Raw genomic sequence first — 17987 nt, forward strand, 5'->3', positions numbered from 1 at the left:
GACCATTAAACATATTTTACAAACTTGTCGTCAACGCATGTTACATAAAGTCTTGTGTAATTTGTGTATATATATATATATATGTGTGTGTGTGTGTGTGTGTGTGTGTGTGTGTGTGTGTGTGTGTGTGTGTGTGTGTGTGTGTGTGTGCGCACACATACAAATTGGCAGAAACAACACAATACTGAGACCCAAGCTGAGAATTGTGGGATGCTGCCATGTAGGGGAACAAACGAGCCTCAAAGCCATGCTGTCAGGGTGAGTGTAAAATAGGAACAACAGCGAAAGGAGAAGTTGCTTTTTCTTTTTTTTCCTTTTTCTTTTTTGGTAATTTCACTATATTTTGCACCAGAATATATCATTATAAATGTCGAGATTGTCATAATTTTTCTATAGTCGTTTTTGGGTTCTGTGAAAATGCAGACATTTTCATGATCTGTGTGCGACAAAGAACAACAACAACAACAAAAAGTTTAACTATTTCAACTGTCCTGCCAACTCAAGGTGAAACTGGGCAGTATGTGGCTCTTGACTTTTCCCCACCTTACCAGGACTCTTCTAACAGAACTATGTTCAATAAAGTTAGACATGTGACAGTTTAAAACATCTGGACTCATTCAGTTTTATTTAGCCAGGAGAACCACATTGAGATTAATGATCTATTTTAGAAGTGTGCCAACCTTGAAAACAAAAATGTTTTCAAAGTTCATTTCATTGTTAATAAAAATCCTTTAAGAATCTTGCATTGTGTTCCTACTTTGTGTCGGCTATAGTAACTTATGCATCTAAAGTCCACGTAAATCTGATTAGCCTGGGCTGAAACCATTCACCTCAGATCACATAAAATGTGACTTTAAATAAAATGCTATCGCTCTAGAAATAAGACAACAAATCTCAACTCAAAATTAATATGTAAAATGTTAACTTTTCTGCAGTGCGCTCTTTTTCTGTTGTTCAACATTACTATGTGACTGACATTAGATTCATGTGTCCAGTGATACCAGCAAACCATTCAACTGCAGTGGTAAACCCTATTAGTGATTGACTGCCTTAATGATAGATATATAAATAAACAATGTCAGAAGTGTTTTTTTATTAGGATTATTAGTGTGTGTGTGTGTGTGTGTGTGTGTGTACACGCATGTTTCCATGAAATCGTTTAAATGTGGAATAAACAAGGCTTTCACAACAGTTTAAGCTGTATTGCCAAATAAACTATCCGTGGTTCTCGTGGCCTGTGTTGTTGTCACTGTACATGGATGGAATTGACTGTTATTTGCAGGAGTGTGTCCCGTTTTCCTTTGTACACTGCACGTGTGTGTACCGCCCATTCATGCCATTAATTGTGTTATTGTATCTTAATCTGTGCTGCGCTCCTCGTGTTGTTATGGAGGATCCAAGTGTTCATTTAACGCAGTGTGTTTTTGCGCGCAGTGGGCTCGGTGCGGACCACCCCTCACTGCGGTGCTCGAGGATAAATATATCCCCCACCTCCTCCTCCTCCTCCTCCTCCTCCTCCCCCTCCTCCTTTCGTTGAGTCCGCAACATCCTGACTGGCCGAGGCTGTTGTGAACGCAGGCAGCGGCGAGCCCCCTCCAAGACGGATGAATTAGCCGGTCGCCCCGCTTTCCTTTCCAATTTCTTTTTTTTTAATGATTTTATTTTGAGGATCCGGGCTGTGAACGCTGCTGCCGTCGTCTTGACAGTGCGAGGCTCATACAAGGTTAGTGAAAACAGGTGTGTTTTTTTGTAATAGTACAATTGTAAGTAAGTCGAGAAAAAAAAAGAATCTGCACAAAAAGCCCGTGTGCTTTCTGAGCACGGAGCGGGTGAAACAGTAAACCTGGATTTGTATGCAGGACGCTTTGCTGGGGTCCCACAGAGCCATGGTTACATCTTGGCACTTTTTATAGTCCAACTCCTTTAACTTCAGCTCAAAGTGCGCCACGCAGTGAAGCAAACCAAGCGCAGGTGCCCGAGGAACATTCGGTGTGATTTCTTCTTTACATGCACCATTCTTGACAATTAAAGCCAGAGCGGATTGTTGTGTGAAGTGAGATCCCCTGCGCCTCTCAGATCACATAGCACTGCAGCTGCCCTGCCGCACAGCGCACCAACTGCACGAGCTATAATAGGAAGGAGAGGTAAGGTTGCGCAGCTGACGGTGCTGATTCCACAGAGCCGGAGCTCTGCAGTCCTATTTAAGTCACTGGCCTGTGGATCTTTAGGGCTTATTGGTAAAATGTCAGCTCGTTTTAAAACAACCGTGGTTTGCATTGAACATGAAGAATGTGCAATAAATACCATGTCAAATCTCACAGTGGCTTTATTGTTCTTTTAGATGTACTTTGTTCAATAGTTTTCACCATTCCTCGTGGACCCCTGCACACTAAACAAGGGATTTCTGAGTCCAGACCACCACAATCTCATGTCTTAAATGTAACATTCACCCTCAAATGTGTCCATAAGTGTGACATTTATCTTAACGGATCTTATAACACCTGCAGACTTTTGTTTATGCATTTTTGAGTCCCATCTATTTTTATTCTGTGTATTCAGGCGAGTTGAATTCAGTCAGGTCTAATGTTGTGTGGCTTATTCATGTCCCAATCGTTAGGCTTCCAGTTCACAGATTCACCATGGGGATCAAGGCTGCCCTCCCCAGATATGAGCTGTATCTCTACACAGCCGTACTCGGCCTGGCCTTGATATGGGCAGGCAGTTGGATATTTGAAGCGTCAAGTGGTGAGTGGACAACATGTCCAGCGATATCCAACGTACATACACATGTAACTCGGCGACCTTTGAAAAAAACACAATGCTGCACTAGTCTGTTGAATCCATATTTGCTGGAATATGAATCCTATCATGTCAAACCTAAACTGAGAAAAAAGGCGTGAGTCTCAAAGTGTTGTTTATTAATATATATTCTTATAAAAGGACAAACTTCAACACGAGAGGTGCTCAAATTACTTTAGACCAGTGTCAGAGGGAAATGGATTCAGTGGATAGTAAAGGGACCACATGCCCTGGGGGATTTGTGCATAATTCTATTAATATGAAGAGAATTTAAAGGAGCTCCACTGACTTTTTAATTATTGTGATGAAGGAGATACAGTCACTCAGAAAAGAATGTAAAAAAAAAAACTACATCTTCAGATATATAGTACTTAAAGTTGTTACCTCATATGCTAATCTGAACAGGCTGAGTGTGATCTGGTGACTGGTGCTGCCTGTCACAGTCTGCAGTGTCACATCTGAGGAGGCCACAGTCCTGCCGTCAGTCACCATTTCATCCTCACAGTCTTTTCTTCCTTGAGCTCATTCTCTTTCCCTTGAAATGTTCATTTATGGCCGTGGATGTTTTAAAAAAGCCCCGGTCTACACTGACAATACATCCTGGTAATAGAAGTCTGGCTGTGTTCCCAGAAGTAAGAGGCTTTCCCTGACTGACCCTCACATTTTTATATCCTTTTTCGTGGCCATTAGTGTAATCAGGAAACGCTGGAGGAGCTGCTGGAGCTGCTGGAGCAGCAAACGCCAATCACATTTGTTACTGTGCTCTGAACACTACTCTGCTTTCAAATGATAAAAATGACTATTTTTGTAGTTTTTTTTAGTATTTTACTCCTGATCAGGTTCAACAGTAAACTAATCTCATACAACAAGAGTATGACCACCCAAGAGTAGGTAGCAGCTTTTGAAAAAAATTTAATTAAAAATTAAAGCACCACAATGAGTGTATTATGTAATATTTTGTTGTCAAATGAGCCCTCACACCCAGATTTAATGGTGGAAATAATCCAATAATTAGACCAAAGCCATTCCAACTGTGACCGACCTGTTCTCACAGAGGATTTTAATGATAGTAAAAAAAAAAACCAACCCAAAAAACCAGACACAAATCAGCTTATGTCAAATATTCTGTAACATAAAAGTTTCAAAGTGAAATTTGTTTTATCATGTTTTAATTGTATTTATTTTCATTGTTTCCAGACCATGTGAACAGGAAGGCCTTCAAAGAAAATGTAAAACCAGGATGGCATTACTTTGGCAGAAAAATGGTGAGTTCCTCATAGACTGTCTCTGTGATATAATCTCACACAGAGATGTAGCAAAGCCATAAATAAGTGATGGCCATACATCAGTGGTGCTTTCTTTTTTTTGTTTTTTTTCTGCTACAGGATGTTACGGACTTCGAATGGGCAATGTGGTTCTCTACATTCCGCAACCATATCCTTTTTGCTCTCACTGGTCATGTCATCTTTGCCAAGATTTTTACCATTGTAGCGCCAAAGGTGCGTGATAGAGAGACAGAGAGAGAGAGAGAGAGAGGATGCATGGCGAACTGAGTTTTATTGGGAGTCATACAGATAAATATTGCATGCCTTTTGTTTGTGAAATAGTTGCAAAAAAAAGTAAGGAACATTGTGTTTAGTTGATCATTTATTTGTTGTCAAAGAAGTTCTATTGTCTATTATGGGATCTATTGTCAGACTCAACACCAGAAGTTCCAAACAAGAGTCAATATCAAAAGCAGAATTAAGCTGTTCTCTATCAGAGAAGATTAGCCTCCCTTTTTTTTTTTTTTAACTTGTGCAATCCACAATTTCATGTTCCTTTTATTCACACAATTAAAAAAAATAAATACTCATTTTAGCCAACAAAACGACACACATTTTTACAACAAAGAAATAATCAACAAATAAAGAAATTCCTTGCTTTTTGCGCTATGTTTATTTGGCCCTATGGAAGTTTTGCACATGTATTGTTTATATCAGCGATGGGTGACCCGGATCATTGTGAGGGCGACAACAAATATTCCTCAATACCAAAGGGCCAAATTGGGATCTAGTAAACTAATTCTTTTACTCAAATTTCCATGAGGATTATGCATGTGCATGTCTTAGCTTGATATAATAAGTCATCTCAGGTAATCTGGAGTCATTTCACTTGATAACTGGTTCAAATGTCTGCAAAGTATAGGGGCCACCCAGTTGACAATGTCTGATTTTAATTTATTTATATGTGTAGCACTTGTAAACAGAAACAAGCATTTCTTGGAGGCTATACCTCAGATTTCTTTTAGTATGCGTTACAAACACATTAAATGCAGCTGTTATGTTGTGACAGCATGTTATGTTTTGATCGACATCAAAAGATCAAAACATATTCGCAATGTTTTCATTATATGAATGGTTTTGAATTCTGTTTAATGCAGTGAAGTTATGATATATAAACATACAGTTTACTTGTATCTCAAGGTGTAACTAACAATGCATGAGCATGAACTACATTATTCTACATTGAGATTTGGTGTGCTGAGTGATTGTTATTAGTGAAAATGTTGACATATTTAAAACAGTTCTTTATGTTTTAAACATGTTTTCTGTCTTGTTTCATGCTTACAATGAAGATTGGTATAGATGGATGTAAGGTAACATTAATAAACTCTGACTTTTTTTATAAACTTACTTTCATCATGTGTTTCATTGCATCGCTAAATCAACAGTTGTTTTCTTCTTCTTCATGATTTCCTCATTCCATCCTTACACTATTGTAGTGTTGTACATATAACACTAAAACCACTCTTCATGTATGTGTCGCAATACATTTTGAATAATGAAGTAAACAGAAGCTAATGTGACACTGATGCTGGTTTCTCTTTCCCCCACAGCACAGATCCTTGATCTTTGGCGTGTACGGCGGTTTGGCAGTCTTGGTCACGATGGGCTGGACCTACATGGCGTTACTTCTGTCTCACTGCATCATCCTCTACAGCGTCGCTCTTGCCAAAAAGAAGTGGCTGTGCTTTGCAGCTGGCCTGGGTACGCTTGCTTCTATCAAGCTGGAGCCATATAACTCCTGGCAGGTGAGTGGGCGGCTCCAGCTTTGGTTTCATAAACAGTGAACGCTTGATGCCAATGAGCTGTAGGAACGTAATCAGATATCTACCTTGTTTCCTGTAATCATTACAGACTGTGTATAGCCATAATATGGATAATGTGTTGCTTTTAATGTAGATATTGTATTAACGTATACAAATAAGTTATAACACAATAAAGTAATACATTTTACCTTGGTAATGTATCAGGCTCAGATCAATTTTGACTAATTCTGATTGCAGGAAGCTTTAGTGACTGGTTCCTTTGACCTACAAGACATATTATTCTATGGAGGATGTGGCTTTACCATCATGCGCTGCATGAGTTTTGGTCTCGAAAACTGTGAGAAGAAGGATGGCAACTACACGTTTTCTGACCTGCTGAGATACAATTTCTACCTCCCGTTCTTCTTCTTCGGACCTATAATGACCTTCGATCTATATTATGCACAGGTGAGGTATTGAAAGAGTGTGAAATCAAGTGTGAAAAAAAGAAAATTGACCATGTAAAAGATAAACGTGAGCAGCTTCTTACTGAGGCATTAATCCCACCTACTGATGGGAAATTCATACTTGAATTAATATTATTCATTTGAATAACCAACTTCCAATAATTGGATGTACCTGCATCCATGTTGTAAATTGGTATTTCCAATCCTGGGGTCTGACATCATTATTATTAGGTTGTCCAAATTATATGTATCTTTTGCAAACATGTGAAAATGAGTGTTTTAAGTTAGAAACAAGGTCTTTATATAATTCCGATCATTCATTTTGGGCCCAATCATGTCTAATTTCGACATGAAGCACACTATTGTGGCCGAAAACCGTTCAAACGAAATATTATTTCCACCACTTTATGAAATGCTGAGGTCGTCTACACAATGGCTGAGTCATAATGATGAAAACTTTCACGTCACAGGCAAACAACACTCAGCTGACACGCAAGGAGAGAGAAATGTGGAACATCACCACCAAAGCCTTGCTGCACCTGGCCATCATTCTTGTAGTGGACGTCTTCTTCCACTACCTCTACATCTTGACAATCCCAAGTGACATGAAGCTGGTGGGCAAGCTTTCAGACTGGTGTCTAGGTAAGTGAGGGCAAAGTTGACTTCTTTATTTAGTTTTGTGTGTTTGTACTGATGGCAGTATTTTCAGGATTGGAATCTGCTTCAGGCATGTCATGAGTTGTATATGTTTTGAATAAGAACGTGAGGATTACTCAAAATTGGCCTTATTTCAATGTCTTCGATGTTTTAAGGGTCCACGACAGGGAGAGGCTTATGAGGGCTGCAAAAAATGTATCATTGAGGGGCAAATTGTGACAAAATAGATCTTCAAGGCTTTCTGCTTTCTTGTGCTCTGCAGCTGGATTGGCTTACTCCAACCTGGTGTATGACTGGGTGAAAGCTGCCGTGATGTTTGGCGTCATCAACACCGTGGCCACGCTGGACCACTTGGACCCTCCTCAGCCTCCCAAATGCATCACCATGCTCTACGTCTTCGCCGAGACGTATGTATGACGACCACGATTTCAGCTCAATGCATCACAGTCTCATGTCCTCACTGCTACGCCACCTATAGTTGTATACGATCGTTTACAACGAACCACCTCTGTCTCCTTTCAGGCACTTTGACAGAGGCATCAATGACTGGCTGTGCAAGTGAGCGCTTGGACTTTAATACAGGAGCTCCGAATGGGAGAAAATGATCTTGACCCTTTGATTGTGTTCAATCTGAATTGAAAATCTGCAGGTATGTGTATGACTACATCGGTAAGGATCACACGAAAATCTTTAGAGAACTTTTGGCAACCATCTGCACTTTCGTCATCACCACCTTGTGGCTGGGCCCCTGTGAGCTGGTTTACATCTGGTCCTTTTTCAACTGCTTCGGCCTCAACTTTGAGTTGTGGGTGGCCAAGTTCTTCTCCCTTCCGCCATTTTCTACCATTGAGGTGAGAATTATTCGTTGCACACATTTTTTTATTATTTTTTTTTAATATTCATCATTTCTGAAGATTCATAATGATCCTGATCAAGATCTGCTTTGAATAATGTGTTTTGTTTATATTATCTCAAATATCACAGTAATTATGTCTTTCAGTCTTTCATTGATTTAGTTCATTACCCAATAGATTTCCCCCATCTCACACTAAAGGTGTTATATAATAGTACAATGTAAATTAAATTCCCACGTTTTTTATGTTGCTTCTATTTAGTTTGTTTAGCACACGTTTTGTTATATAGAGTAATCTTGTCAAATTTTCTTGAACGTGCCTCTATGTTTGCTGCCTCCAGGGTGCTATGGGTGAAGCCATGTCACGCAGGATCCGCGGTGTGTTCAACGCTGCCAACTTCTGGGCCATTGTCCTCTACAATGTTCTTGCCCTGAACAGCTTGGAGTTTGCCAAGATGGTGGCCAGGAGACTGATCTTCAAAGGTGAGTAGGAAGGGAAAATAAATTATTATAGCATTTAAAAGAAGAGGTACACTTCTTTATTCATCCATCCCCCTCCCTCTTCTCTTGTGTTTGTCCTTTAGGCTTTCCTCTGTCCAGCCTCTCCGTGTTGCTTGTGACCTACTGTGGTGTGCAGCTGGTGAAGGAGAGGGAGCGACGACAAGCCCTTCTGGAGGATCCTGAGCCAGTAAAGCCAGTCGATGACGGCAAGCAGAAAGCAGAATAATGAGCTGGAGAAACAGAGTTTCACACACGTCACGTTCAACAGGCCCTCACGTGGTTCCTTCCTCCGCCTTGAGAACTGTAACAGAACCAGACTGTAACAGCCGGTCAACTCATATCACGTTCACGGAAGCGAAGCAATGTATTGAACTGTGAAATATCCTTAAGTGCACTTGCTGTAGATAATCGCCACGTCCTTTGGCACAAACTCACCGATGGTGCATTTTGTATTTGTACAAACATGTGAACAAAAGATTGTTTAACATATATTTAGCTTGCCAAACGAATGATGACGCTATACCTAACAGTATCTATAGGAATGTACGTTATTGCAAAGGTACAAAAACATTGTTTTGAAGTGCTTGTATTCTTGTTCAATTTTAGATTTTCTCAAATTTGGACATTCTTTATTATTTTCATTTTTTTTATTTGAATTAATTTTAGTAAGACTGTCTTAAGTTTACCAGAAATCACCAATCTTCACAATTTCTAATCATACCGAAAGCGCTACTGTTGCCGGGGTACTACAAATGGAGTGCAATAAAGAAAACAAACAAAGGGTGCTGTGGAGATGCTCCACAAAGCTTGCAGCTGATTGTCATGTACTATATTTGCTTTAATGTTACGAAGCAAAAATATCTATAATGATCTCTGTAATTGTTGAATTATTTGAATGTAGTTCAGTCACTGTATAGAGAGCCTTTCTCCACCATCATTGGGAGATTATTGGAGCTGGGGTATTTTACCATATCTTTTCTTCTACCCTCACTCACAAGGGGGATCAGTTTACAATGAAAGGCAACAGGCCCAGTGGGGAACATGGCGTTTTATCCTGTCTGTCATCAAAGTCTGCTGTGTGTTCTCTACGCATGAGGCAGGCACAGATCTCCTCACACACTGTATTTTCCCTTGAAATGTCTTCATTTCAAATGTTTGACTTGGAATAAAGTTTTGACTCAACCAGGAGTGACACACCAGCGGTGAGTTTGTTTCGTTGTAATGAATATGAGGTGGTAGCAGAGCTTGTTTGGATTAATGACCAGTTGCTGCTCCTCGACTATGGAACCATCTGCCACGACTCACCAGACAGGCCTCCAATCGATCTTTCTTTTTAAAGATCAACTCTTCAATCCAGCATCTTCGCCATATATATATATATATATATATAAATAAATATATATATATATATATATATATATATATATATATATATATATATATATATATATACATATATATATATATATATATATATGCTGTGTATTTCCCTCGCAGGTATTTATGGTGTTGTTATATACTTTGTGTACAGATTCTTACTGAAATAAATGTAGATGTGATGGAAAAGTTGAGTTGCCATGTCAAGTTGTGGCATCACAGGAAACTGCAGCCGGTTGGATGATAAGCCTTTAAAATGTACAAGATTTAGTGTTCCTCAGTGTGTGTGTGTGTGTGTGTGTGTGTGTGTGTGTGTGTGTGTGTGTGTGTGTGTGTGTGTGTGTGTGTGTGTGTGTGTGTGTGTGTGTGTGTGTGTGTGTGTGTGTGTGTGTGTGTGTGTGTGTGTGTGCAGCTCTCTAACAGCTACACTGGTATATTTCTATGAATGTTTGTTGTATATGCTTTTGGATCTTGTGTGATTTGTGTGTGTTATTTACTAAATAAAGAATAAATGTCACTATTGTGGCAACTAATGGGGATCTTAAAGTCAATAAACAGAAGCACTATCTGGCTGATGGTGTTTTGTTTTTTTTTAAACAAAAAAATATATAATTGTTGAAAAATTCTAAATTCAGCACATTATTTCTTATCTATTGTCTGTTACTGGAAGCTATAAATGGAAACACATCTAACAACAACAACACATACTTGTTTGATGGTGTAAACCTGACATTTTGCTAAAATCTTTAAAAAAAACAATTTCGTTATTTTATTATCATATGAGAAAAACATTTGCAGCTCTATACTCCAAATGCCCAATGTAACTTCTGACATTTCTCTGACTCCTAATTTCTACCACCAGATGTCAGTCTCGTTTATCACTTCGGAAGTTTAAAGTTTTGAACAATGGTCACACCTACAGCACAAGCAGTGCTACATTATCTCCTTTATTGCATTTGCAAATAATGTTGAAAACATCTTCACTTGATTCTTGATGAATTCTTTATGTTAATACTTAATTTAATCTGAAATTTGTTTATTATGATAATCTCAAGTGTTATGACTGTATGATAATAATTTGTATTGATGTCCCTATTATTTTTTTAAAATTATTTTCAAGTATGGCTTTTTTCCTTCTTTTTTTTTTTACAGTGAGACAATCTTTGGGGATTATAATGGAGGGAGAAATAACTTTATAGAGAAAGTAAATATATATCCATAACCAGAACACAAGTTTTAAGTGTAACTTCACAAATATTTAAGAAAGTTTATAATAAACATTACTCAAAGTGAGTTTTCCTAGAACCTGCCTTGGCCAGGTAACAGAATAAGTTTATTATATAACATGTTGGTTCTTCTGAAACTGCCGGTATCTTTATAAAGTTTGTCGCTCCACTGATAACATGAGTTTTGTGAACTGACCTGTAACAGGGTAGGGGACATATTCAAGTTCAAAAATAAAGTCAATATTGCAACAGTGTCTTGTATGATACCACGGTGATCAGTCTCAACAAACCTGTGTGGTGAGTTGTTCTGCTGGATTTAATAGTCCCCATCATGGATTCCTCAGCTTTGTGACGATCTTGCCTATAAATACCCCTGACTTAGGCCATGCCTGACAGCCACAGACAGCTGCTCCCACCAGACAACCAACCAGTGAAGAGTGCCCACAGCAATCTGAGCCGTCCCGTGAAACGCTGGTAGTCTCGCTCTCCCGTTCGTAGTAAGAAGGGAACCCACGAAACCCAACCGGCACAAGGCACCAGAACAAAATGGCTGCCATGACTATAGATCCAGCGGAGCAGCCTCGGATGTACCAGCAGACCCTGCTTCAGGATGGATTGTTTGACCTTCTGGAGAATGACAAGTTTGTGGACTGTGTCCTCAAAGTCCAGGACAAGGAGTTTCCCTGCCATCGCTTGGTGTTGGCAGCCAGCAGCCCTTTCTTCAAGGCCATGTTCCTGTCTGACCTGGAAGAAAGCAAAAAGAAGGAGATTGTCCTCAAAGATGTGGAGCCTGGCATCATGGGGATGATCCTGCGTTACTTGTACACGTCTGACATTAATCTGACAGAGCAGAATGTCCAGGATATATTCATGGTTGCGAACATGTACCAGATCCCTTCTATCTTCTCTGTATGTGTGTCCTATCTACAAGAGAAGATGGTGCTGGGCAACTGCCTGGCCATCTTCAGGCTGGGGTTGCTCCTCGATTGTCCCAGACTCGTTCTGACTGCTAAAGAGTTCATTTGTGAGCGCTACAACGTTGTTGTCAGAGATCAGGACTTTCTCCAGCTCGGCCCCAGTGAACTTGCTATGATCATCACTGCAGACTCGCTGAACGTTGAAAGGGAGGAGCTGGTGTTTGAATCCCTGATGGAGTGGGTAAAGTATGACGAGACAAACAGGGCCAAGGACCTGCCAGAGCTGCTGCACTGCATTCGTTTCAGACTTATACCTCTGGAGTACGTCAAAGACAAAGTGGAGCGTCATCAGTACATTCGGTTCAGCCAGGAGCTGAAGAAGGAGCTGGATCTGGTCAAGGACGCTCACAAAGGCCGGCTCCCCAAACCAAAGAAACCAGGGCATGACAGGGCCAATGGGGCAGAAGGGGGGGAGGAGGAGGAAGATGAGGAGGAAGAGGGTTACCTACCTGGCATTCTCAACAACAATCCTCGCTTTGGGATGTTTGAGACGGACCTGATACTCATGATCAGTAATACAGGGACAGTCGCCTATGAGCCAATAGGAAATGAGTGCTTTGTGGTGTCAGAATCCACAGAAATCCCCAAAAACCACAGCAGCCTGGTGACGTCGCAGAACCAGGTGTTTGTAGTTGGAGGACTTCTGTACAATGAAGACAACAAAGATGAGCCATTCAGCTCTTACTTCCTACAGGTAATTTTGCCATTGGGAAGAGTGTTAGTGACTCTTCAAGACCTGAAAACCAAGTTTACAGACTGATTCATGACCAGTTTCATTTGTTTTATCCATAGTTTGACCCAGTAAGCTCAGAGTGGTTAGGGATGCCCTCTCAGCCAAACCCTCGCTGTTTGTTCGGCCTGACAGAAGCTGGAAACTCCATCTTTGTTGTTGGAGGGAAGGAACTGAAGGAAGGAGAGCATGTGCTCGACTCAGTCATGATCTATGACAGACAGTAAGATTCTTTTTCTTCATTTGACATTGACCCATTGTGCATATTCTTGTTTTTAACCATTAAAACCTCCCGATCACCAATAAGGTGTCTTATTTGCATGTTGAATGACAGTCAATTCTTTTCTCAAACTGTCCTGTTAAACATAATTATTTCTCCTCAGTGTCATTGCTGCTTGGATCTAAACATCCATTCAGATTTATCATCAAGAGTTAGCCAGTTTCTGATGTTAAAACCATTTCCTCTGTGCACAGGTCATTCAAATGGGGAGAGTCCGACCCTCTGCCTTATGGAGTGTACAGCCACGGAGCTGTATCACACAAAGGTCTTGTCTACGTCATTGGAGGAAAGTCTGAAAGCAAGTAAGTGGTTGGCATGAGATAACTCATATTTCACCATTTGATTACACAACAAGGTTGCCTTTTTTTCAGCCATTTGCTGCATTGTTTCACTTTCCTTACCGAACACCAGTATTGTACTCCACTTCACGATGTGTGTTTTGTTTTTGTTTTTTTCATTTTGGAGGGCCAGATTTCACTTAGAGATAGATAAAACCAACCTGGAATTGTGTGATCCACAGAAGACACCTTAAAACTAATAGTAATGGTCAATGTTTAATGTTTCAAACACAAAACAATACATATAAGTGTTGAAAAGCATTATAAACTACAATCATAATTGCAACAATGTGTGTGTGTGTGTGTGTGTGTGTGTGTGTGTGTGTGTGTGTGTGTGTGTGTGTGTGTGTGTGTGTGTGTGTGTGTGTGTGTGTGTGTGTGTGTGTGTGTGTGTGTGTGTGTGTGTGTGTGTGTGTGTGTGTGTGTGTGTGTATAGAAAGTGTATGAGAAGAGTCTGCGTCTACGACCCCACTAAGTTTGAGTGGAAGGACCTGGCTCCTCTGAACACAGCCCGCTCTCTGTTTGGCATCACCGTCCACAATGACCAAATCTACGTGGTGACAGGCGTCACAGACTCGGGCCTCACCAACTCGGCGGAGGTCTATGATATTGCCACCAACAAGTGAGACAGCTGTTCATTTTTTTTTTATATGACTCACTTTATGTTCTTGTTATGAGCTGAAGCATCTGTCCACAGTAGTGAAATGACTCACTGAGTGTGAACAGCACATCATTAGATCATAAAAACGCTACTCGCTGCACTGGCGTTGGGGATCATGCCATTTCTTCGCTTTGTGTGTGTGTGTGTGTGTGTGTGTGTGTAGGTGGTCTGAGTTCACGGAGTTTCCTCAGGAGCGCAGTTCTCTCAACCTGATCTCAACGGGGGGGTTTCTGTATGCTGTGGGGGGCTTTGCCATGATGCCCACGGAAACCAGCGAGGAGCCCGTCCCTACAGAGATGACCGACATCTGGAGGTACATTGCACACTTCCACACAATAGGCAATTCCATTTGCTTAAGTAAGAAACAAAAACAAAAAATGTTTTGCTCCTCAATTTCAAAAATAAAATAAAATAAAATCTTGGGCATATAAAGGAACAGCAGTGTGAAATCACAGTTTAATTGATCTGTTAAAAGCACAAATGTGTCAGAAATGAGCGGCTAACCTAACCTCTGTCTAAAACGTACAGAAAACTAACAAGCCTGAACTGATCTCAGAAATGTAAATACTCATAAAGGCTATGCCCACTATGCTTATACATCTCCAAATGTATTTGATCTTTTTCACCTTTAAACGGTTCTCTCTTTGCACCACTGTCATATTATTATCATAGAAAACTAGAAAATGAAACATAAGATTAGAGCTGTGAACATAAGACCACACTGTCACATTTGAAATGACCATAATCAGATGGTATTTAGATTTTCTGTTTTTCTAATCTTAATGGATTTTGAGAGTACCCACAGCTAATGGATGTATATTTCCAACAGATATGATGAAGTGGAGAAGAGCTGGAATGGGATTCTGCGTGAGATCAGCTATGCGGAGGGAGCCACAGTTCTTCCAGTGCGTCTCAACACTCTGCGTTTCACCAAGTTGTAGCTGAAGTTCATTCGCCAAGTGATAAAAAATGTCCCATTGTCATTAAAGTGAGTGATTATGACGTTATTACACCCAGATTTATGGAGAATTCAAGATGTTTTAGTATGATGTTTTGGTATGACAGCAGCATTTAGTTTCTGTAAAATAGAACAAACAATTGTCATGTAATCAGCGTCACGATGTTTTATTTCATACTTCACAGCAGGGGGAGACAAATGCATGTTAAGTCAAAATGCTGATTAAAGAAATCAGGATATTTATTTAATAATTAAAAAAAAAAACTCCACTTTGTACCTCTATTTTGTTATATTATTTCATGCGGTTATTACCTGCAATGTTGTATTAAAAAAAAAATAAACAAATACAGATCATGGATGTTCATTTTACTTTTGGCCATGTGCCTCATAGTTTTAATAGAAACTTTACTAGAGCCGTACTCACAGTGCAAATGGCTTTTATTTGTCTTGATTTGACATGTTGTTTAATGACATCTTAACACCTCACTCCACATACTGTACAGTACAACACATTGACATGGCAACAAATGTGAGACACTTTGTCAATTTCATGTTGACATTATGCAAATACCACGAGAGAGGACCGTAGCCTTGAATGTAAACATAGGTTTCCAGTTGACACCTGAGCACTGAACATATCACCATGAAGCACATAATAAAATATGTCTGTATCCATATTTACAGCCTAACATTAAATACAGCGAGGGCAGTGTGTGTGACATTGCAGCCTGAGGTACGTTCCATTAGTCTGACTTCAGTTTCAGTTTTACGCACACGGGCACAACGGCGACGGGAACAGAAGACTAAATTCCAACATGATCCACGTGAACAATCACACTGTCACCATTTGCACACACAAACACGTCGACAGTGTGCCTTCATACACATGTTTGAAAACATTGTTCACCATCGATCACGACTCGATTAGCGTCCACGCAGCACTTTGAGTTTGATGCCAAAAGTAATGTTTATCAGGTTAGATATTCGTCAAAGCTTTCTATTTGGACTAAACGAAACGGAAACGTCCTCATTTTTGAGGTTATCCTGCTACGCCCATGCCATCTTTTGCCAACGCTGTTGTTTTGATCCGTTTCTGACATGAGAAGGAAAGTTTACAACATCGACGTACGAAATTTGATGAAAAGTCCCTACAGATTCCCCCCCCTCATGAAAATTGTTGGCACTGGAGATGTTTCAAACCCATTAATATTTACAGGCTATTTATTACCGCCTACAAATTTATGTCTCCTGGCCTGGTCATGAATAACTGGGGAGTGGGAGAGTTCTGACTCAGAAAAATAAACAGATGTTGATGTCACTGACCATATCAGCTTTTTTGACATCCACATGAGAAATAGTATTTCTAAATGATAGAATCCATCCTGTAATAATAATTCATCTTATCATAGAATCCGATTTTAATAGCCTAGCCTGTAAAGCTTAGCCACCTACAAAAAAAACAGCAGTGATTGTGGAGTGTATTCATCATATTGACCAAACAATAAGAATTTAATTTGTGCTTTAATATAATTAGGTGTTAACAGCATTCTCTTGTCTTTTTTGTGGATTGTTTTGCTGTTTCTTGTCGTCATGTGAATGCTCCCAAAGTGGGACTTTCCAAACTGTTCCTAACTGCATGAATGCACAATTTCACTCAGGACATCACAGCTTGTATCTCAGTTAAAGCAAATGTCAGGGAAATTTGGCAAAAGTAGTTATTTTGATCCAAACAATTGTATTTTCTCGACACCTAACCAAACCAGGTTGGTACCTAAACTTACTATTAATTTTCTATAGCTTTCAGGGGCTCCCTTGTAAGGTCAACAACACTCGATTATGTAATCCCTCTCTGTTGCAGCCTGAGCTATTCAGGGTTGAGGGCCTTGCTCATGGAGCCACAGTCGGCCTCAAACCAGTGAATGTCTCGTCACAACTTCACTTCCCGAGCCGTCAGGCCACAACAATCCATAAAGCATGAATACATTAATTGATAATATTATCAGGAATAAAGTAATGATGCCTCTCGCTATTTAGAAATGTAACAAAACATTAATTTTTTTTTTTTTTTCTGGAGAATCGGGTCAACTGGAAGACATTTTTCCTGTTATCCCGGACGCTTCATCAGTCCGTGCTGCTTTCCTTGACGAGGCTGGCTACTCCTTTGTCGAGCTAAGTGATGCCTCTTACCTGGACAAATGACAACATGCATAGACATGGCACCGGAGAGCCTCTTCATGTTTTATGTGCTGTCCTGCTCCCAGCAGCTCAGTTCAATTGAATGAGTAATCATATTGAGTTGCAGGAGCCTGACAACAACCCTTTCATTTGCTAAATATGTAACACATGCAAATCAGTTGAGTGAGCACACTATGGTGAGCAAATGTGACTGAGATTGCATATGTAAAATGTGAAACCAGCACATGGCAATGAAAAGTGGCCCAACCTTCTTACTTTAGTCAGCTAAACTTGTCGGAAGGAGAAGAGAAGAGAAGAGAAGAGAAGAGAAGAGAAGAGAAGAGAAGAGAAGAGAAGAGAAGAGAAGAGAAGAGAAGAGAAGAGAAGAGAAGAGAAGCAGTGGAATGAGCTGTCCAGTTAATGGAAGTTAGTTATTGTTACCGCATATGTATTTACAAATATGTGTACTGTGGACTAAGTGAGCACATCTGCTATATCTGTTAGGAAATCAGGCACCCAAGATAAAAGACCCTGAAATCTGAGATAACATTTTTATGAGCTGAAGCTTCAGTCTTTTCTCTGGAATGTAACTCGACAGTAAATTCAACGGAGTGTATTCCTCATATAAAACTGTCGTCGACAGGACAGGAACATCCAGTACTTGGTTTAATCCATAGATTTTTTTTTTCTTCCCCTCACGACTCCCATTCAAGACAGCCCAACACTGTCATTTCCAATGGTCCCCAAAGCAACGTGAGCTATTAGGTTAAGTGGTTGGAGTCCTCTTGTATAACACGCCCTTTTAATAAACATCTTGTTTCTTATAGGATGCTGCTTGTATCTGGCTTTATCCAATCTTTCACTTAACATCATGGAAAATGCCCAGCCAAGAGTCCCTGTTCTTTTTCCCTCACTCCA

At 40.0% G+C, this 17987-nt stretch overlaps 2 protein-coding genes across 4 annotated transcripts; both read left to right on the forward strand.

The window, feature by feature from the left end:
- Positions 1-1533: 1533 nt before the first annotated feature.
- hhatla (hedgehog acyltransferase like, a) lies at positions 1534-9535 on the forward strand. 3 transcript variants are annotated; one of them, XM_080503499.1, is made up of 13 exons: positions 1534-1737; positions 2618-2745; positions 3997-4064; positions 4185-4298; positions 5417-5437; positions 5678-5872; positions 6128-6337; positions 6807-6978; positions 7256-7400; positions 7516-7551; positions 7643-7844; positions 8188-8329; positions 8431-9535. In XM_080503499.1, the coding sequence occupies exons 2-13, from the start codon at positions 2640-2642 to the stop codon at positions 8571-8573; spliced, it is 1554 nt and encodes a 517-aa protein (XP_080359625.1). In that variant the 5' UTR covers positions 1534-1737; positions 2618-2639; the 3' UTR covers positions 8574-9535. The 3 variants fall into 3 exon arrangements, with proteins under 3 accessions (XP_080359625.1, XP_080359624.1, XP_080359626.1); XM_080503498.1 differs by having other exon boundaries at positions 1534-1723; XM_080503500.1 differs by lacking the exon at positions 5417-5437 and having other exon boundaries at positions 1534-1723.
- Positions 9536-11395: 1860 nt separating this feature from the next.
- Positions 11396-15211, forward strand: LOC308135479 (kelch-like protein 40a). The gene is made up of 6 exons (XM_080503495.1): positions 11396-12621; positions 12720-12880; positions 13132-13239; positions 13712-13897; positions 14100-14249; positions 14766-15211. Exons 1-6 carry the CDS (start codon positions 11497-11499, stop codon positions 14875-14877), a joined length of 1842 nt encoding a protein of 613 aa, XP_080359621.1. The 5' UTR covers positions 11396-11496; the 3' UTR covers positions 14878-15211.
- Positions 15212-17987: the final 2776 nt, after the last annotated feature.

The sequence above is a fragment of the Blennius ocellaris genome (genome assembly GCF_963422515.1).
Source record: "Blennius ocellaris genome assembly, chromosome: 10".
Taxonomy (NCBI): Eukaryota; Metazoa; Chordata; class Actinopteri; order Blenniiformes; family Blenniidae; genus Blennius; species Blennius ocellaris.